Here is a 21,701-nt window from a genome sequence, read left to right on the forward strand (position 1 = left end):
CTCTTAGTTGAACCTAGCCCAAATTGCCAACTTTAGAATCATAAGCTAAATAAATGGCTATTTTGTAAGCCACTAAGATTTAGGTTTGGTTTGTTATACAACAATAAGTAACTTACTTGTGACATACTGTGGCAACGGGCATGTGTCCATGTGCCTTCACATGTTTTAATCACTTATTATACTTGCTCCTATGGGCATTTTAATTTGAGACCCCTGGCTTAAAGACTTGGAGGGTACACTTCCAAAAGAAAAGTTAATATTAGTTATAGTTATGATACCCACTCTGTGTAGCTCCTAGAATTGGAGGGCTAGAAATTGGTTCCATGTCTAAAGTAACTTATGAGCATTTTTATGCCCAGAAAAATGCTCCCTAGGTAGACTACAGTGTTTAATGGGTAGGAATTGGTATTTCTGGAGGAGGCCTAGGAGGAATGTGCAAGTAATATACCGTCAGCTCTGACAAACAGGGAAGTGAGCGATTGCTCATGGCAGAGAAGGAAGCACATAATCCACACTAGAAAACATCATTGTAGATGTAACATGCACTCCCTCTTTCCAGAAATAGCAGTAGGAGAAAATAACCCTGAAAGAGAGAAGCTGACAATTGAGTTACACAGGTCATTTCAAGAAAAGAATCTCAGAGAACTCAGGTGCATTTTTGTGTCTCTAGTTTATTCAACAGAAAAGAGATTGACCCACTGTGTCTTTGGTGCCTGCTTTTCCCTCAAATGGTTTAGGAATGGCCAGGATCATGTGGCTTCTGTTAAATCACTGAGAAGAAAAGACAAGGGCTCTCTCCAACTTCTGCCACAAGTAGAGGTAAGGTTCTCCTTGGTCCATAGCAGAGTTTTCTGGGTTTTCTTTTTTTGAGAGAGAGAACTTGTTGGAAGGGTTCTTGAGCTGACAGAGGAATGGTTCCCATCAATGTGAACAAAGTGTAAAAAGCAAGAGGAGTGTGTATTGGGAGCTGGGTGATAGGACCAGAGGATGGCATTCTGTTTTCAACTTCCACCTAAAGACCAAAGCCATCCATCCTAGTGTCAGCATGCATCTGAGAAGCCAATTTTCTGCTCTTAGAGTCATAGTCTGCCTTTCAGGGGTGACTACTTGATTCTGGGGGAAAGTCACCTTTTCAGGGGCCACAGCCTTCCTTCTAGGGGGCTACTGTCGTCTTTCCCGGGGTCATAGTCTGAAGGTGCACAAGGGCTATCCTCGTCCCTTCAGTGGCCACAGACTGATGGTCCACAGGGATCAAGGTCTCTGCCCCAGGGACTTCAGTCTTCCCTCCTGGAGCTACAGTCGCCTTTCCAAGGTACACAGTTTCCCTTCTAGGGGTCACAATTCCACCTTGGGGGATTGTAGTCATATTCTCATACTTTCCCTGAATCTCAGTGGCCACAGCCTCTCCTCCTGGGGGCAAAATCTTAATATCGGTGGTCAATGCCTCGGTCACAGCCAGGCTTTCATGGTCAGTTCTTGAAGAATTCACAGCAGGTGAGAGCCAAAATTGTGGTAAAGGAGTTGAGCTGGACTCTAGAGAAAAATAATCAGAAAAGGACGAAATTATTTTCTGTTCCTTCCCATCATATTAATCAGTAGGAAGACTCTAGGACTGAAGTACCTGCTCCCAAAATCCAGAATTGGAAGATTTCATAATGTGCCCACTTGAGAACATAGATGAAATCCTGCCACAAAGAAAGCTTGTTCCCCACCCCATCATGTTAACATGGTTCTGGACACCCATGGGCACTCAGAGGATTTGCCACATTTCTGGTGAATGACCCCAGGGATGAGCCTAGCAGTTCCCTATGTTTAAGTCCTTACTTTGACTTCTCTGACTGCACCATCAGCAAGATCCTGTCCCCAAGGCCTAATTCCTTACCTGTTGAATCCTTAAGGAGTCCTGTGCCTCTACATTGTAGGAGGCACTAGGAACAAAGCCAAGAGCAAGAAGGCTCTAGACAGCATGCTGTAAACACCTAAAGATTTGACCCAGCTGAGCTCGTCTCACTATCCATAGAATGAGGATTATAAGCCATCTCTAAGGATGTTTCCATTCTTGCATGCTAAATTCCATCTTCTCACTGCCAGGGCAGCCTCTACTATCAAAAAGAGATATCAAAGGAAACTGAATTCCCTTTTCTAGGCGTTGCCAATGAAAGCAGAAGAAAGAAACAGAGAAATAAGCTAACATATATTGAGTGCTAACTATGAGCCAGTGCAGTTTTCATTCCATATCTCATTTAGTTCTTATAATACTGTCATAAGTGTAAGGATTATTCCCGTTATACAGGTAAAGGAAACTCAAAGAGGTCAAATAAGGGCCAAGTATCTCAATCAAGATTAGAAAACATATTGGCCTGACACCAGAGCTTATTCTCTTCCCTCAATGTCACGTTGCCTCACAAAATGTTTAAACCTAGCAGAAGGGATCCACCCAGTGGCTGGTTATGCAACTTTCAGCCCCAGCTTCTAGGTCATAGCTACTCACCAGCCTGAACGAGAAGATCATTCAATATGTGGACAAGGGGGAAAGGGCCAGTGCCACAGAAAGTGCCCCTGACATCATCCATGTCCAACGTCCACACCATGGCCCCCCCAAAATGTTCTCTCTTTATGAACAATGCCTGTAAAAGTAACAGTCAGTCAATCTGCTGTACTGACCACCCTCCAGACTGGGTATAACAGCAAAAGCAGAAAATGGACCCTCAGGAGGCAATGTAACAGAATGGTTAGGAGTACAGCCTGAATTTGAATCTAGCCTCCCCTGTCTATTAGCTATGAGATCCTCAAAAAGTTACACAGCCCTTATGTATATTAGTTGCCTAATTTGCAAAAAAGAGATAATAACATTCACAACAATTTTAGAATCAAAAGAATTCCTATATGCACATACTACAACATGGATGAAACTTGAAGACATCATGCTAAGTGAAATAAGCCAGATACAAAATGACAAATACTGTATGATTCCACCTATAAATTGTCAAAGTCATAGAAACAGTAAGTAGAATGGTGGTTTCCTGGGGCTGGGGAGGGGAGGAATGGAGAGTTATTGTTTAATGGACACAGATTTTCAGTTTGGGAAGACGAAAAAGTTCTAGAGATGAATGCCACTGAATTGTAGACTTCAAAATAGTTAAAATTACAAATGTTATGTTTTATGTTATGTAGGAATGCTGCATAACTTTTCTTAAAGAGTTCCTACATATAAAATATTTGGATCAATACCTGGCACATAGTTATGGTCAATAAATGTTAGCTACTATCCCTCTGGCTCCCCAGCCTGCTAATCACTATTATCATCATAGTAAACTATAGATATTGCTTTATTATTTAAAAATCATTCCGGGCCGGCCCGGTGGCGCACTGCGCTAGTGCGCCGCTTGGGAAGCGCGGAGGCGCTCCCGCCGAGGGTTCGGATCCCACATACAGACCGGTTCCCGCTCACTGGCTGAGCGAGGCGCAGGGGCAACACCGAGGGTTGCGATCCCGTTGCCGGTCCTGGTCTGGTGCGGGGGCGACACTGAGGGTTGCGATCCGTTGCCGGACACGGAAAAAGACAAAAAAATAAAAAACATTCCCTTATTTTACAATAATGCAATAAGGCACAGATAAAGAGGTAATATCATACATTTTTCACAGATGAGAAAATAAATACTTCCATCCATGAATTTTAAAACCTCAGCTATAACTAAATGACAGAATTTACATGCAAATCCAGGTCCTATTATTACCTTCTCAGTGCTTTCTATCAAGGCTGATGAAAAAGACAGATTCCATCGTATTCAAATAGCTATGTGACTTGGTCAAGTCAATTGGCTCCTTTCTGGGGTTTATATTCCCCATATGTAAAATAAGATGAAGTAGAAATCCAATTATTAAGTGTGAAGGTTCTGAGATTTCATCCTACTTACCAGCTAACAAGTTAGCCTGACAGTTTTATGTGTATACACATACACACACTCACAAACACACACTCCAGACCTCTGGATCAGAGAACAGAATGTTTATTATCCACAGCACAAAAAGCCAGAATAGCACCTTGAGTTGGTTCCCATATTTCAGTTATCCAAAGGGCAATATTATGAAGGCCAGATGCTTATCTGCACATGCAGTGGGGCCTGTACCACAAAGAACCCTGAAATTATGAAACTCGGAGCTTATATAGGATAGTTGTCATATCTGGTCCTCCTCCCCTCAAGAGAGAGAGCTTTGCTCTGGAATGTGAACAAGTCCTCTCTGGAGAGGAGACTTTCACAATGCTGGGGTAAAAAGAAAAGCATCTCTCTATGTTTAGTATAGCCTGTCTGCTTCCTTTGCTCAGAATGCCAAGACTGTACAAGAACATTGAGAAGTCCAGAGACAATAATCTCCCAAGCATGATCTCCAAGGTTTCTTTTAGCTCTGACATTCTATGACAAAATTCCTTAATCATCCCCCCTCTGGGCTCACACCTCCCCTCTAGTTCTGCAAGGTACAGTAACTGCCCTTCAAAGCAAGTCCACTCTGTTCTGTTGGTCTCAGGGCCTTCCCCAACACATGTGGTCAATCCCCTCTCTGATGTCCTGAGGGTCTGTGTTTAATTCTGTCCCACTGGATAATTTCACTGACTCATTGATCTTTTGTCTATATCTTCCATTTTCAAACCACAAAGCAATATCCCAGAGGCTGGAGGCCATGCTTTTTACCTCTTTTTGCCCCTAAGGGCATCGCCTGGTGTTTTGCATAGAGGAGGGGCACAATCATTCATTCATGAATGCCTCCCCATCTCTGTGCTTTCCACCCCAAACTGCCTCCAAAGAACAGCCAACACCTTACCATTTCTGCATCACCTATAGTAGGAGACTGTGAATTCTCTCTACTTATAAGCCCATATATCCAAGCAGTTGCAAAATCCTGACAATTTCTTACCCATAGACTGCCTCTCCTTCCAATCACCCTGGTCCAGACCCTCATTATTATCTCATCCTTGGACATCTCCATGTCCCTCAGAGCATACAAAATGCCAACCTGGTTACAGTAGGATCACTCATGGAGACATACAAAAAGAACTTCCAGACTTTTTCTAAGACCTATTGAATATTCAGGAATGGAAACAAGATTTCTACATTTATCAAGCAGAGACAGGTTCAGAAACCACTGGAGCATGTCGTTTCTGTTTTAATTCACTATAAAAACCTGCCATACTCAACTTTGTAGAACATTGCTTATATGGGAAAAGGGTGGTGGTCACAGTTAGGTTTTAAAGGTTTCAAATTTGTAGGTCATAACCTGTTCAGAAACCTGATTTTTCCTTAAAATGCCCACAGGATGAAGACCAAACACCTTCAGCAGCATTTGAGTCCCTCCATAAAAAAACTTTGCTTCACCCAAATTCTCCTCTGGACCTGCTGCAAGTTTTCTGCACCACTGAGTCTTTTCCCCATGTCATCACTTCTCCTCCTGCTCAACTCCTTCAGGAAGCCCTCCCTGACTTTCCCATCTCCGCCACATGTTAGTAATATTCACGTAGCATGTAGCATGATCTACCTTTATTGGTATTTATCTTTATAGAATTATTTATCCAAATAGAAAAAAAGAGACTGTCACTAAAAAGAGGTGTGAACTAAAAGAAATGTTTATTCCCTCAGAACCAAGATCTCTTCTCTTAGGAACAGAGAGTTGGACTAGATAGGATTATGAAACTGCAGTTAGAATTAACATTTAGGCACACCTGAAACTCAGCTGATGTAATCATCCTCACCTTTCATCCTCCATCCAATACACACACACACGTGCACATGTTGTACAGACTAGGGCCCCACGGAAGCCAGAGGGAAGCTACATGCTGCAGCAAGAAAGAACCAGGGTCTCACCTTGTAACTGAAGCTGATGGCATCATCATAGCCAACCCACTTCTTCCCCTTGTAGGCATATGGGACATACTGATATTCAATCCAGTGCTTCTTCGCTCCCTGGACAAAGGAGCAAATCTGCCAGGAGGACCACTAGGTTAGTTCTGTGAAGTGCCATGGAGAGAAGCTCCAGGAGACACAGCTGTTCCTTGCCCAGGAATAAAGAATCTGAGAATTGCTCACCAGGGAATGAGAAGTAGGCAGACCAAAGACAGCGGGGAAGCCGCTCACAAAGTGGCTGTCTATTCTGAATAAATTCCTTCTGTTACATGTTCCTTACTCTAATGTCCATGATGGAAAAAGAGAGAACCAATGAGTGGGTGACATCTTAAGAAACAAGCCAGGGTTTGGTAAATAAGGCAAGTACCAAAGTACTCAGAGTAACATATCTGACCCTTGACCAAATCTATATCTTTTTCAAAGTGTTTCCCTTTGATGTTCATTAGATCTCAGCACAAACTGCCCCATACAAGTAGTTATCAAACAAAGACTTTGAACCTCTAGGAGATTTAAAGGTATTAAAGACAGGGAGAACCAGGCTGATACAATCAATCAAACGTTTGAGTGTCTACTAGGCGCCCAGCATTGTTCTAGAAACAATAAGCTGCAAAGGAGTAGAGGTGTTCAGGTTGTGCTGCAAAAGTTAATGTCTAAGTCATTGCTTTTTTCTGTTGGTGCCTTAGTTTCTGTCTATCAAAGTACTCTGGGCCGGCCCGGTGGCGCACTGGAGAGTGCGCTGCTTGGGAGCGCAGCGGTGCTTCCGCCGAGGGTTCAGATCCCATGTGGAGACCGGTTCCCGCTCACTGGCTGAGCGCGGTGCGGGTGCAACACCAAGGGTTGCGATCCCGTTACCCGTCAGTAAAAAAGACAAAAAGGAAAAAAAAAAAAAGTCTCTCTGACCCATAATGTCTTTCAAGAACATTATTTGAACTATGCCATCACTCATAACCATGCTTCATTGGATCGGCAGGAAGACATCTCAATTCAGCATGCACAGAGCAGAGATGTGAGAGATGCTTGGCACCTCTATTGCTGCCTAAGGTAAGGTTAAAGCTCTCCATTTGGCACCCCTACATACCTCATGCCTTTGTGCCTCCTGTCCTCTACCTGGGAAGTCCTTCCCATCGTGTCATTCCTGCCCATCAGGATTTTTCTGTGCTTTAAACCCTGCTCAAAATCTACCTGCTCCATAAGACCTTTCCAGATCCCTTCAGCCACACACTTGTGTGCCTCTTATTGTCTCCTCTTGTGTCTTACATTTCCTTGATCATACATCTCTTTCCTCCACTTAATAGCAAGCTTTGTTAAGATGGAGATTCAGTGGGTAGTGCTGGGGTAGAGAGAAAGCACCTGTAGTAGAAGACGTCTTGGAATTGCTCCAAAATAACCTGGGAGGGGGGGGTCAGAGGGCAGAGTGAAAAAAGATTGGCCATGAATTATTAATGATCAAAGCAGGGTGAGTGGTGTGGGGATGGGGGCAAAGTTATACTATTCTTTTATTTTTGCATGTTTGAAACTATTTATATTGTAAAGACAAATGATTTTTATTAGGCCATATAGCAAGTCAAGATTAAGATCTTTAAAGGGATTTTAAATGCTATAGGTGATGAAAGAAATCCTTCCATTCAAACTTGACTGAGCCCTCCATCCCTTACAAAGGACTCAAATAATTTGCCCCAAAGAAAAAGAAAATATCCCAGACACGGGATTTCCCTCAGTGCCATAAAATACCTCTTTGCCCTGTCTCTAGCTCTCACTCTTGCCATTGCCCCCTTATTCTGGCCTTCGTCCCAGCCACGGGTGGGGAGCCATAACTGCTAGAGTACCCTACTTCCCTCACCTCATAATAAGCCAGGAAGCCAGGCTGCTGGGTGTACTTCCCTGGAGATGCTGGTCCCATTGCTCTGGCCTGCAACCCATTCTTAGAGGCTGTGAGGAGGTGAAAGGTACGTCCATAGGTGGGTAACCCCATGATGAGCTTCTCTGAGGGCACCCCAAGCTTTCTCCAATAATTCATAGTGTATGCCTGCAGGTAGAAAGAACACAGACCCCTCCTTGTAAATAAAAGCCAATGGTGTGGTCTCAGGGGCCAATATCTGTGCCACCTGAGAGATTTTCCTTTTCTTACCGAAGATTTGGGGTCTTCAGGAAGAGAGAACAGGGGGCTATTATGTCCTGTGAACTTTTCCCAACTCCCATGAAAGTCATAAGACAAGACATTGATGAAATCCAGGAATCTGTAAGGGGCAAGAGGAGGAGAAATGAAGATCAGGCTAGCCAGATTTTTAAGTCAGATCATCACAGCACTAACTAGCTGGCTAGCTGGGCATTAGTCATCTGAACTTTCTTGCTTTTTCTGCCTGTGGAACCTGCCCAGGCTGTGCCATCTCTTGAGATGCTGCCACTGGGGCAAACTGCTGGTAAAAGACAGCTGTGCATCAGGATCTATGCATCTTGAGAGTATCCGTGGAGGTGAGCAGGAGTCAGACAAGAAAAAAAAATACACTCAGGCCTGGTACAAGTGCTAACAGAGGTCTGCATAAATTGTCATGAGTCAAAGCAGTATTGTCCCATAGCAGTAAAAGAGTTGCTGTCTTCCCACCATTCAAGGAGCCATTAAAACCCACCTCATCCAGGAAGCTTTCATCATGACCAGATGTAAATGAGCACATACCAGGTCACAGGTGTAAGGGTTTACACTAATTATCTAATTTAATATTAATCTGATCAATGCCCAAAATGCCATAACTGTCTGCATTTTAAAGCCAAAGAACTGAAACTCAGATGGGTTAACTAATTTGCCTAAAGTCACCAGCTGGGTGAAGGCAGGACTTTCTCAATCCTGCTGGCTACACGGCCAACACCAACAAACTCTATCCCTCACTGGGTCTCTTACCTTTCCTCATACATTGAAACTGCTCTCCTTCATACAGTCACACACAAAAATACTCCATCCTCTCTTTTGGTCTGCATCTGCCTCGATTTCCTCATCTGTAAATACTTTATTCTCAAGCTTCAGGAAAATTAGCCCAGAGCAAGCATGTTCAGAACGATTTATGTGCTATTTTTTGTCTAGCTTTTTTAACTTTTGCATGAGAGCTGCTCTGAAAACTGGGTGTAACTAAGCATTCCTATTTTGGTTTTGTGGCAGTGGTTGTTAATTCATCTGTCCCTCTGATGCCAGTATCTGCTGCATAGTATATGCCTATAGCTGTGCTCTGGGTGGGAAGAGGCCAGGCCCATGGGATTTTCTCCTTGTGGGACCCAGCAATGGGCTATGCAGAAGATTCTACCATGAGAATGTTGTTGTGGGCCCCAGGGTATAGTGGAGCTAACCCTTGTCCCCATCTATGCTCCTCAGCTCACCCCACCCCCAAACTTGCACTGATACGAGGACAGGCATGTGGTGAGCTCAGAGACAGTGCTTGGGAAGCTCTGGGGTCCTGAGCTTGAGATGCCACCTTTCTTCTAATGTTCTGCCCCACTGAGGCAACACCCACTCACCTTCCTAGAAGGCGCACATCATACGATGTTTGGATGATGTGTGGGACTCCAGAGACAGCAGCAGTGAGCAGCAGCCTTGGGCGCATGGTGAGCTGTGCCTCCTTTTGGAAGGCCAACAGGAGCTCCTGGTAAGAAAGGTATACATATAGAGCCAGACAAAACAGAGTTGGGGAAAGTATCATCCAGTAACCATTTACTAAGCCCCATGAACCAGGCTCTAGGGACATAAAGGTGAGTCAGACACAAGCCCACAAGTTCATGAGAAAGGCGGACATGGGCCAACATGGTGATTTAACAGAGGCGTGGCAAGCAGGCCCAGGAGCAGAGATTTCAGAAGGACACTGCCTGAGGGAGCCCAGGCAGCTTCCCAGGGAGGGTGTCACTCCTGCTACAGGGCTGGAGCAATACTCAGATGCAGATGGAGAAAAGAGCAACCAGAAGGCATCTGCTGAGCAGCAATTGTGCCCAACACCTCTAGAGTGACAGCAGTAAAAGAACATTCTGTTACCTGTCTCCTGCCCCTGCCCCTGGCCTCACGCTCCTCCTCTGCCATGAGCCCAGATATGATCAAAGTAGAATCATTTCTGGATTCTGGAGCTTACTTCGATTAAGAAGACAAAAGTCCACCGATCACGCATGGGGCTGCCTCTTAGTCCAGGATACAAGAAAAAAAGGTCGAGACCATCGAAGTCCTGTCTCCTCAGGAAGGATATGACTGAATTAATAAACTTTTCACGGTTGGCGAATGTGGACAACATAGTGGTGAACCTGCAGGGAGATGGGGGTGAGGCAAAGAAAGCTATCTGCAGAATTGTACCTCCCACAGGGCCTCTGGCAAGGGTGGTGTCCTTTGGGAGGCACTGCTGATGTAGCTGGAGGAAAGGAAGGGCAGATCTTTGGAACTCTCACACCTTAAATGTCCCTCCCAGCAGCAGGGGCTAAACAGCTGGGAACGGGGAATTCAGGCAGCAGGGAAAAGTTGAAAACCACATCCTGTCCTGGCCAGAAGGCACAGGGAGCAGTAGGCACAAAACCAAGCACACAGCGTGGGGTGGGGAGATCTGGCTCAGTCCAGCTCTGCTCCTGCAACATAGTACGCATAGTGGCAAGGCACTTTGCTTCTCTCTGCTCTGTTCTTGTGGGTAACTACTCAATCCCCATGACCTATCCTAGCACTGACATTCTCTCCCCAACCATATTAGGGGAGCAAATGCAAGCCAAGGGCCAGCACTTCTGGAAAGATCTAGGAGCTATTCTGGGCCTGTGCTGCCTAACTTGGCATAAGAGGCCTGTGCTCTGATAAGGGGCTCTGGTCCCCTTGCTATTTTGTTAGTTTGCTTCTTAGATATTTTTCGATTTTAGTTTTCTCTTCCATAGTGAAGGCACTTTGGGAAAAATTCTAACTTATTGGAGCCGAACTTTAAGTGATTCCAGGCTAGTCCTGCGGGCAATGATTAAAAAGTTAGCCAGATTCAGAAACCAGCAGGCCTGGGCTCCATAGTCTATTTACCACCTCCTAGCTGGGTGACACCTCGGAGAAATATGGCAAGATCCTCTACACCTGTGGCTCTTGCTTTCTTTGTCTACCAATTTGGAACACAGACGACCACGTTGTAAGCTTTCTCTGAGTATTCGCAAGACCATGTGTGTACAGCCCCCAGGCCAGCGACCAGCATGTGGCAGAGCGTTCAGAGTGGGCAAGGTGAAGCTGGGACAGAGCCACCTGTCACCTCACACCCCGGATCCTTCCTTTGTCTTGCGTGGAGGTCTCTCCCAAGGGGCACCCTCACATGCTCCTGGGCCACCAGGTCCCCTGCCCATGCATCTCACTCTTCTATGGTGAGAAGTCAGGCATGGCTTCTACCCCAGGCCTCAGCCATGAAATAGGGGAAACGTTTCTTCAGAAAGTATCAGGCAGTTCATATCTCCACAGTGCCTCGAGGAGGGGGAAGTACTAACAAGAGCAGCCACCACATACTAACATGCGCTGTACGCCAAGGCACTAGGCCTAGCATTTTATTTACTTCCTTTCCTCCATTACAGCCTCTGAGGTTGATATCACTGGCTCATTAGTAACACAAGGAAACACAGGCCCTGTGACGTTTGGGTTTGTTCTTGTCCTGTGCAATATTCCACCCCTCAGAGACAAAATCTCTGCCTCTTATGAAAGGTTGAGGGGACGTTTGTGAGTGTCCCACTTTGTCTCTCATTTCCCCTCCACCCCCTTTCTCACCACCCATTGGAACTTCCTTTCCTCCCCCAACCCCCCATGGAAAAGAGGTGGGGGTCCCTTGAATCCAGGGCCAGATCAGGACTTGGGGGATTTGTCTGCACTAGTTTTGCTGTCCCCATGACCAAGCTGGCTTCCCCCTCTGTCCTCACTTCTAGCCTGCCTGCTCCGCCCTCCCATCAACCACAGCCCCCACCCCAGAGAGGTGGTAACAGCAAAGTCTCACCTGGAGGTGCCAAAGTTCCAGCCCCCAATGGACAGTAGTGTTTGCAGCTCCCTGTTCCTGTGATGTGGGAGAGAGGGCTGGTAAGCTAGCGCTCACTGCAGTGGGCAGCTGCAGTCACCACTCTTTTTGCTTTGCTCATTGGAGGAACACTGGGAAATAGGGGAGATGCAAGTGGGGGAAGGAATGGGGGGAAGGCAGGAGGAGGGAAGGAGGGGAGAGCACAGGAAAAGGGAGGAAAGGAAAAGAGGGGAGATCAACCCAAGGGTCATCACACCCAGCAAATCCAAGGCTGTACGAAGTCCCCAAACCCCCGCACATCCCCGTGATATTTCCAGAAAAAGAAAGTAGTCTAAAATGTTTCTTTTCACTTGTTTTCTTACTCAACCAATACTTATTGAGCAATGACCAGGTGCCATTAACTGTTAGATGCTTGAGACACAATAGCGAACAACACAGCCAAGCTCCCGTTCTCAGGGAGCTTGTAATCCAGTGGCCTGGAACTTTCACCCTGCCCACCTGTAACCATCAATGCAATGACAAACCTTCCTTTGGACAAGGAAAGAACCCGGGAGCTCTGGAGAGCAGGATACTAAGCAAGCACTTACTGAGCATCAACTCTATGCTAGGTGCTGACCTAGCCACTAGGCATGAGATCACAGCTGAGGGGTTTCAGGTGACAAATGGTAACAAAAACACTAGCATTGTTGAGCATTTGTCATGTGCAGCCCTCTGTGAATCACTGTAGAAGCATTAATACATGAAATCTCCATAACTGGGCTCCAAGGGAGTTAGGGTTCAGCAGGCAGAGAATAGAGAGATAGATGTTCCAGGGAGAGGCCACAGCAGCTTCAAAGCTAGGAGGCAAGAAAAATCTCATGGTGCTTGTTCTTAAGGTGGAGATATTCCAGAGCCCTATTTGAGAGGAGGCGAGGACCAGAAGAATCAGAGGAAAGCTGAAGAGTAACAGGAGATTTAGGCTTTTTAGACTTAGACTATGACATCTGTAAAATCTGAAAATATGACCTCCACATCCAATATGAACATACCTCTCCTTGAGTTTGTTGAACTCTGGGTAGAGAATTTTTTCATCCTGGGGATCCTTAGCAACAATCTGACTATTGTTCATTGAGGCAAAAGCAAATATCAGGTGGGTGCAGAGAAAGGGGTCCAGGTCACGGGGCAAGACTGAGGCAGGGCCTGGTCGGCTATGTGCCCAGTTGGTGAAATAACACACCAGTTTGTAGGCAGCACCTGCTAAGGGATAGCACGCATTAGCTGGCAAATACCAAGGAGGGGATGGAGCTCTGCTTCTAGAGAGCAGTGAAAACACAGCCTAAGAGGCCAGGCCACTGTAATGTCCTCCCCCCACCATCCACACACACTCCAAAGCTACACTGAGGTCCAGTCCCTCCCCACTGCTGAGGTCCAGGTGGGGAAGAATGCCTTATGAAATCCTGGTCAAAATGGACCCTCAAGTCTGGATCCTTTTTGGCACACAGTGAGTGTCAAACAGCAGGTACCCCAAAATCCTCTGCTCATCTGCATTGGATCAATACTCCTGACAGAGGAGCCAGAACAGGGCCAGGCTGCAGGCAACATGCAATGCAGGGGACTTAGCCAGAGAACCTCCCTGGCTCTGGAGGGAAGAACACCATTTCCTTACCATAGTGGTGTCTCAGCACAAGAACCAGCCCTGCAGGAAACAAAGGAAGGAATCAGACACAGATTCATACCCACACCCAGAATGGCATGCCCCAGAGCACACCCTCCAGTTAGCAAGTGCACCCGCCAACTAAGCACCATTTCCAGACGCAGATGCACAAATGGAGACCCACAAAGCATCCATTCATTTCCTCACCTCTAAAGTTGAGACAGTAGAGCAAGAGCTAAGTTCCCTTTCTCTCTAATAAATGCCACGTGTATATACACATGTACAGGAACGACAATGACTGTTAGAAGTCCCAGCAAAAGCCCTAGGCCACTGGTTCTCAACTGTGGCTGCAAGTTAAAAAGTACTGATACACTGGCTTCTCTACCAGAAATTCTGATTTAATTGGTCCAAGGCGTAACCAGGTTTAAAAAGCACTGTTCTGATCATTCCTCCCTGGGTCCCTCTACCCTTCACTATGTCCTATCCCAAATCTACAAAATCCAGGCCCCTTGAGTCTCAAGACTGCTCTCTTGAGCACCAGAGAGATGACAGACTCATGAAGCCTGGTGCCTTCTGGACTGAGTGACACTGCTGGGACCTGCCACACTCACCAACCCACAGCAACAGCCTCCCCATCGCAATGGTCTGATGGCTGTGGGGCAGAGCTCAATCCTCTTTATAGGAGCTCCCCCATGTATAGCTCTGGGACAGCCCAGCTACACACTCACACACACACACACCCAGTTCCAGGATCAATGATTTATGAGAGTCACAGTGACCCCCAGAACCACTTGCCCTCCCTTCTCCAGAATTGCTGTAGCTTTCAGAGCTAACAAAGCAACAACTCCAGGCTGACATGGGCAGAGAGTGAGCACACACCACAGGCCATGGCAGGGGCAGGGCAGCGTTCCTGATAGCAATAATTCTATTGTTATTAGATTATAAGTTGGGGAAGCAGTGTGACATAAAGTTTAAAGGCCCTAGCTTTAGACTCAGGTTTTAAGACCAAGATTTGAATTCAACATTTGAATCTCAATGTCACCACTTAAAAGTTTTGTAATCTTGGACAAGTTACTTAGCCTCTGTAAACTTCAATTTCCACACTTGTAAAATGGAGATACCAGCTCATACTTATCTCACAGGGTTTTGTGGGAATTAAAGAGATAATGTATAAAAAATTGTTAGTTCGGTGCTTTACATGTAATAAGGGCTTAATGAGCAGTAGCTGTTATTAGGGATGCCAAAAGGATTGCCCAGCAGAGCAGCGTTCTCAAACTCAGATGCTGACACTTGCCAGGAAGGTAAAGTAAACAGGTGAAGTAGACATGGTGAAATAGCTCACTCCCCACTTTATTAGAAGAATAACAGATCGAGCCCAGTGGTACATATCAACTGACACAAAGCCTCTTGGTCAGGAGACAACAGAGATTAGTATGAACAGGGACAGCACACTGAGCAGCCACGGATGGTTGCCCTGCAGGGAAATAGACCTGATATTGGTAGATCCTTTGATTTCTCAAGAGAAGACAAAAATCTGAATTTTTACATGAGTCAACAATATTTGAGCCAGTGTATGAGCTAATGGTGAGAATGTATCATGAACCTCAGGAATATAATGAATACGATTCCAGATACCTGAGAACCAATTTTTAAAAAGTACAACATTATGACAGATAAATAAAACAGGACTGTAAGCCAGATGATTTCATGATCCATTAATTTTCTTTCTCTGCTTCAGAGGATCTCAGACCATATGTCCATCTTCTCAGATACCGACGCTACTCCCCTAATCCACATGTACTAAATGAGGTATGGACCAGATGTCAGTATAATACGTGACACAGGGAAATAACAAATATTAGTAGTGAAATTAGAATAACATCCATCCTTTGTTTCCAGTGTGAAGAAACCAGGAAAGCCATTGTTTTTAAATCAGCAGTTGGCTTGGATATCATAGAATAAAAACAATAAATGGTATAGAATGTTTGGGGCAGGGATATTTCACAGAAATTTTGGTTACGTCTGATGGAATACCCCAACCTATAGGGTTCGTGTCTACATTTGGTCATTCATCTTTTTTTTTTTTTTTTTTTAAAGATGACCGGTAAGGGGATCTTAACCCTTGACTTGGTGTTGTCAGCACCACGCTCAGCCAGTGAGCCAACCAGCCATCCCTATATGGGATCCGAACCCGTGGCCTTGGTGTTATCAGCACCACACTCTCCCGAGTGAGCCACGGGCCGGCCCTGGTCATTCATCTTTGCCTTCCTTTATGTACTCAGAAGATATTCACAGAGCATGTTCCAGGCCCTTCTAGGCATTCAAGGCACAGCTTCTGCTTTCAAGAAGTTTATGGTTTAGTGAACAGATTGATCATATCCCCAGAGCCAGTATGTGTTTCTTTCTTGGAGAAGTAGCATGACGGGTGCAGTGAGGAAAACAAGAGTTTTGCTGAAATCCAATCCCTGCTCTCTACCATCACTGGGACCACTTGAATCTCACCTGCATGCTCAATGCTACCCTCCATTCCTTGGGCTAATGTTAACCTGAATCAGGAGATAATCAAGCCTCCTGACACCAACATGAATCAGGCTTAGCAACAACTGGTACCATTGGTTAGATTTTCCGTGGTGTGTTTTCTAACTCTAAGATCATGCTCTTACTTGTTTCCCAATCCCTAGCCGGCATGCCTTAATTCTTGTTACTGGGTCTTTGCTCTGACTTCTCTTCCTGTTTTGTAAACTACAGGCACCACAGCTGGGTCCTAGGGCCTGGGTCCTGACACTCTATGACCTGAGGATCCCTCAGGATCCCTCCACTCTATGACCTGAGGCCTTACTGACTTTCTTTTAAGACCTTCTTGATGTGGAATGCTTGCCTCCCTCTACTTCTGAGCCTCTCCCCATGGCACCCTCTGCCCCCAATATTTCACATCACTGAGATTTCCCACTAGATTTGTGCCCTTCTACCCAGACTCCTACCAGGGGCACTAGCACTTAATGCTGTTCTCAGCACAGAAGCCAAATTTGCCTGCCAATCAGAACCTCATTTATCTATACCTGACTCAGTCCTCCAGGTTCCTATTCTGTTGTAGTGGGCATGATCTCAGACCTGACCCCTCTGTACCTGCAGAAGTGACTGATGATGCTGAGAATGCCAAAATGTAACAATTGATGCCCAGGAATGACCTCTGCTTAATTCAGAGATGACCGTGCCAAAGAGTTGGCAACTGTGACTCTACATGTGTAGCAGATGATGAATAGTAAAATGCTGAATGAGGGCTGTGTTTAAAATCAGTGTGCTGTGTCGCTGTTTGCTCTCAATCTTTTTCCTTGAGTTCCTGCTGTCAAGAAAGAAAGAAAGAAAATATAATCATTGCTTTTTATTTTTACACACCCACCCAGATACTTAGAAAATAAGTATCCCTACTTAAGTACCCTCCCTACTGCTTAGTCTGTTCTCACGAAGGGAGAAAAGACAAACGTCTTTTTTTTTTTTTAACAAACGTCTTTTACTTGGGTAACTGAAGAAATTCCAACAGCAATGTGACCCTTCTCATATTTTATAAGACTCATCTAGATGAAGGCAAGATCACAGACATGATGTGCTTTGTTTCTAACAAAGCATTCGGCCAAATCTTTCATGATCGTGATCTTCATGTGGATGAACTGGAGAAGTATAACTTGAACAAAATCAGTTGGCTGAATAATATAAGAATCCAGAGAATGTTGACTATAGATCACTGTCAACCCCAAAGAACCTTTTCTGGTCATTTATCACATCTTTAAAGTAAAAGGGGTTTCCCAATATTTTATAAAAGGCAACTTTTGGTTGTACATGAAGGATTTTTTAAAAATTTAATGTTTATTTTAATGTGTATTCAAAAAATATGTATTATCATATAAACCCATACTTTCAAAAATTTATTTAAGTTTACAAATTGAGCCAATTCAAAAAAGAACATTTTTAATAAAGTACTAATGGTAGTACTATTTGTTTAATCTCTTCAGAGGTCATTTTGGCAACCTCACAATCCTAAACACGCACATCCTATAACACAACAACTTTCACCTTTAGAAATTTACCATGCCCAAGTACACAAAGTATGTTCATTGCAGCTTTGTTTGTAACAACAAAATACTAAAAACAAAGCAAAACAAAAATCCTGACTAAATGACCATCATTAGGAGATACCTAAATATGTTACTGCACATCCATGCAATGGCCTCTTTCTTCTCCTTTTAAGCCAGTGAGCACAACTCTCAATTGGGCCCAATTCCACCCCGCAGGGGACATTTTGATGGTCACAATGGTGAAGGGTATGCTACTGGTGTAATTTAATAGTATCAAGGGTGAGAAAGTCTGGTTAAGCAGAATTGTTTTTTGCTGTTATTCTTGTTCTTTTCATTCTGACACAAGTTTGAGAGTGTGCTACTACTTAAGCTCTTATAACACTAGATTTAAAAATTAATCTGTTTCATCTATTACAAAGTGAGTTATTTTAGTGAAGGATCCGTGACTGATTTATCTTTGTAGCCCCCAAATCAACCATTAATAGTTCTGCCTTTGGAATGAATGAGCTGAGAAAAAGCATAGCCAAGGAAGTGAGTACACCCAGACTTGGAAACAGGTAGATCTGGGTTACTAGCTTAGAAACTTTGGACAATATATCTGAAAAATGACAGTAATGACACTTTTCTTGAAAGGTTTTAATAGGAATAGACATTATGAATGTAAAATGTCTGACTCATGGTAGGCATTCACTGTGGTAACTTGTTGCTATTAATGATCGTTATTGTTATTGGCAGTGAGATCAGCACCTAACAGTGTGGAACTAATTGTAGAACAGATTGAACTAGCTGACACTTACAGTTCCTTCCTACTCTAAGATTCTGTGACATTGTCCTGAAAGCAATTCATTCATTCATTTACTCATCTATTCAATAAATACTTATTTTCTACTATAATGGAGCCAGCAAAAAATAAAGTCACAAATATAAAAAATATAAGTATGTAACTTAGATGTAAGTAGGGACTACCGGCCCCTCTGTAGTCTGGCTACGCTCTGCCTAAATCACAATCCCACAACATGTGTCAGCCCAAAGCATCCCCTAGGATTTATGCAATGTCTCAAGAGTTCTTCCTTGTGTTTTTGTCTACTTCTCTACTCCTGCATCCTTGGGTGCAGACTGTTTTCCACATGGCTTCCTGGTGCATGACTAAGCCCTTTCATTGTCTCCAATAAGACATCCTCACATACTATGCTTGTTATCTGGTACTCTTAATAAAGACACAGTGGTGAGGGATCCTTTGAAGTGTCACATTACATAATAAGGAGACTCCCACCAACTCCTGGCTCCTCTCCACTGCCCCAGTGTTCTATATCTCCCATTCCAGAGTCACTGGATAATTCCTTGTTCACTGCATTTCAGCTCTAACCAGACCCAAATTGCTTGTGTTTTCATTGTATAGACCCAAGTGGGCATCAGGGTATTTTCTCAAATAAATCCAAAGAAGAATTTTAACACCAACTGTTAATATAATTACCTTCTCTCACCTGCTTCTATTTTTGATAAGGATAATTATCAAAACATACGGGATGTACTGCTTGAGAAGATGGTTTAGAAATTTCCCTGCCATGGAAGGTGTCTGAGCAGGAAAGTGACATGATCAAAAGGACATTCTAGGAAGATGCACGTAGCCAAGTAAAGGAAGGAACGTGGCAGAGACCTACTAGATGGCAGGAAGGAGGCAGGGTGCTAAACCACCTTGAGTTGCTCTTTTCCCACATTCCCAGTTCTGTGCCATTGCCCATGGTAACTGACTCCCAGTCTAGAGAGGTCCAGCTCTATGGTGGCTGTCCTCTGTAGGCCAGAGACGATAGTGGGAGTAAGTGCAAGGGAATCAGTTCCCTGATCCATTAGATACAAGCTGAGCACACTGGCCACAATAAGCTACAGGAAGAAATAGTAATCATGTTGTTTTCACCTACAGGAATCTGTAGTGATGACCAACTGATGTTGGGGTCCCAAGAAATGAAATAAATGAGCAGCCTACGTAGGTGCTGCTAGACATATATAGGCAGACAACTTCTTGGTGTACAAGACAGAAACCTAACCCAGATTACTAAAGAGGGGATTCACATCTTTTTACCCAATTCCCAGATCTAAGCTAGTTCACACTCCTGGAGCCACTGTGAGGAAGCTGGGGGTCCCTCTGAGAAAGCATTCTGCAATGTAGCCACAGGTATACATTCTGAATTTTCACCCAAGCTTTCCCCAGAGATTGTGTAGGCTAGATGACTTCACTTTGGGTGAAAAAAACACCTAGATTAGGCAGGGGCATTAGGTAGTGGCTCTAAATTTACACTGATTCTCAGAGACTTGAAGCACCAACATGGCCCACCTGTCATTGGGGGTTTATGAAGTTCAGGGAGTAAATAAAATCTTGGCCTGAGTCCATCTAACAGTGGGTCTTGCGTGACAATGGACTTATCCTGTGGCTAGTTCCCAAATCCCAGAATTTGTACTAGGAATAGATATACTCAAGTAACAAGCAGAATCCCTACAATTATTTCCCTGACCTCTGGAGGGAGGGCTATTACAGTAGGAAGGGTCAGGCAGAAGCCCCTGGAATCACGTATGTGTATGCACATGTGCATACACACACACACAATAAAAAAATATATAGTAAAGAAAAGTAATGCTACATCTCCAGAGGAATTTCGGAAATAATGCCACCATCGAAGACTTCAGAAATGCAGGGGTGATTATTTCTACTACATTTAATTCATCTACTTGGGTGGTACAAAAACCAGATAAATCATGGAGAATGATAATCATAAACATAATCATATAGTGATGCCAATCACAACTGCAATTCCAGATATGCTATTTTTTAATGGAGCAAAAAACCATAGCCCCCTGTACTTGATATGCAGCTACTGACCTGCTTTATTTTCCATTCCAGTTATTAAAGAATTTTGAGAGATTACATTTGTATGACAGAGACAAAAGTATACTTTTACTATATTACCCCCAAACTATGTCAACTATTCTATTCTCTGCTATAATATTGTCCAAAGGGAACTTTATTGTCTTGATAGCCCACAGAACATTACACTGATCCATTGCATTAATGCCATTATGCCTTAGACCAGGGATAATATATGGTGCCATCTCCCCTACAGTCAAAACGCATAGCTGCAATGAGAACCAAGGGGTAGAAGTAGGAGTTGCCTTTCTTACTTTTATACCTAATAATCACATTTTAAATGTTTTCTTCTTATTCAATAGTCTTGGATAAGTAGGCTTGGAAGTTCAAAGAAGGAATGCTTCAGCCGGTAACACAATTATGGTCTCAATAAATTGGAAACTGAGACTACTTCATGGCCATTTTGGGTTCCTTATGCCACTTATAAAACAAAGAAAGAGGCCATTGTAGCAACCTGAGTGGTTGATGCCGATTACCAGGAGGAAACTAAGTGGCTCCAGCACAATTATTGAAAGGAGGACTATGTTTGGAACTCTGAGGATTCACTGGGACACCTCTAGTAGTCCCTTGCTCAATAATTCAAGTCATAGAAAGCTGCAGAAACCCCCAAAAGAACAAACCATTAAGAACTCAGACCCTGCACAGTGGAAGCTGAGGTCATCTCACCAAGGTCCTGTCAGGAGGTAAGGGGAATGTAGAATGGATAGTGGGAAAAGATCATCATAATTACCAACTTTGGTCTCATGTCCAGTTATAGAAGTAGGGACTGTAACAGCTGTATTTTATGTTACTTGTTTTTTGCTTCCCATTTTCCTCCTGCTACTTTATATGAGGACACTAATGGCACCTAATCAATTAGGTGTAAGGTGGGAGTATGAACAAATGGACATCACCCCATGATGATATAATAGCTGATGGGACTTTGGGCATCTCTTAGGTTAAAGACATTAAGAATGTATTTGTAGGGCCGGCCCGGTGGCGCACTCGGTAGAGTGCGGCGCTTGGGAGCATGGCAGCGCTCCCGCTGAGGGTTTGGATCCCATATAGAGACCGGTCCACTCACTGGTTGAGCGCGGTGTGGGCGTGACACCGAGGGTTGTGATCCCGTTGCCAGTTGCGGTACGGGCGCGACACCGAGGGTTGCGATCCCATTGCTGGTCACGGTACGGGTGTGACACCGAGGGTTGCGATCCCGTTACC

General features: G+C 44.4%; 1 protein-coding gene and 1 pseudogene across 1 annotated transcript; both read right to left on the reverse strand.

Moving 5' to 3' along the window:
* Positions 1-646: 646 nt before the first annotated feature.
* LOC103589866 lies at positions 647-1,137 on the reverse strand (annotated as a pseudogene).
* Positions 1,138-1,382: 245 nt separating this feature from the next.
* On the reverse strand, positions 1,383-13,671 carry LOC103589856 (oviduct-specific glycoprotein-like). The gene is made up of 10 exons (XM_008571911.1): positions 13,521-13,671; positions 12,904-13,111; positions 11,858-11,914; positions 10,004-10,169; positions 9,402-9,526; positions 8,026-8,134; positions 7,738-7,923; positions 7,248-7,285; positions 5,859-5,975; positions 1,383-1,533 (listed from the first exon to the last, which is right to left on the reverse strand). The coding sequence occupies exons 2-10, from the start codon at positions 12,981-12,983 to the stop codon at positions 1,470-1,472; spliced, it is 942 nt and encodes a 313-aa protein (XP_008570133.1). The 5' UTR covers positions 12,984-13,111; positions 13,521-13,671; the 3' UTR covers positions 1,383-1,469.
* Between the last annotated feature and the right edge of the window lie 8,030 nt (positions 13,672-21,701).

Source organism: Galeopterus variegatus, unplaced genomic scaffold (genome assembly GCF_000696425.1).
Source record: "Galeopterus variegatus unplaced genomic scaffold, G_variegatus-3.0.2 Scaffold45, whole genome shotgun sequence".
Classification (NCBI taxonomy): domain Eukaryota; kingdom Metazoa; phylum Chordata; class Mammalia; order Dermoptera; family Cynocephalidae; genus Galeopterus; species Galeopterus variegatus.

What these genes read in the sequence shown, in the direction of transcription:
- LOC103589856 (XM_008571911.1), bottom strand. Translation starts at nt 12,983, where the DNA reads ATGAACAATAGTCAGATTGTTGCTAAGGATCCCCAGGATGAAAAAATT. An exon ending in GCTTCCTGGCTTATTATGAG is followed by an intron (nt 7,286 to 7,737) that starts GTGAGGGAAGTA and finishes CCCCCCTCCCAG; the next exon opens with GTTATTTTGGAGCAATTCCA. An exon ending in CAAGACGTCTTCTACTACAG is followed by an intron (nt 5,976 to 7,247) that starts GTGCTTTCTCTC and finishes TCCTCCTGGCAG; the next exon opens with ATTTGCTCCTTTGTCCAGGG.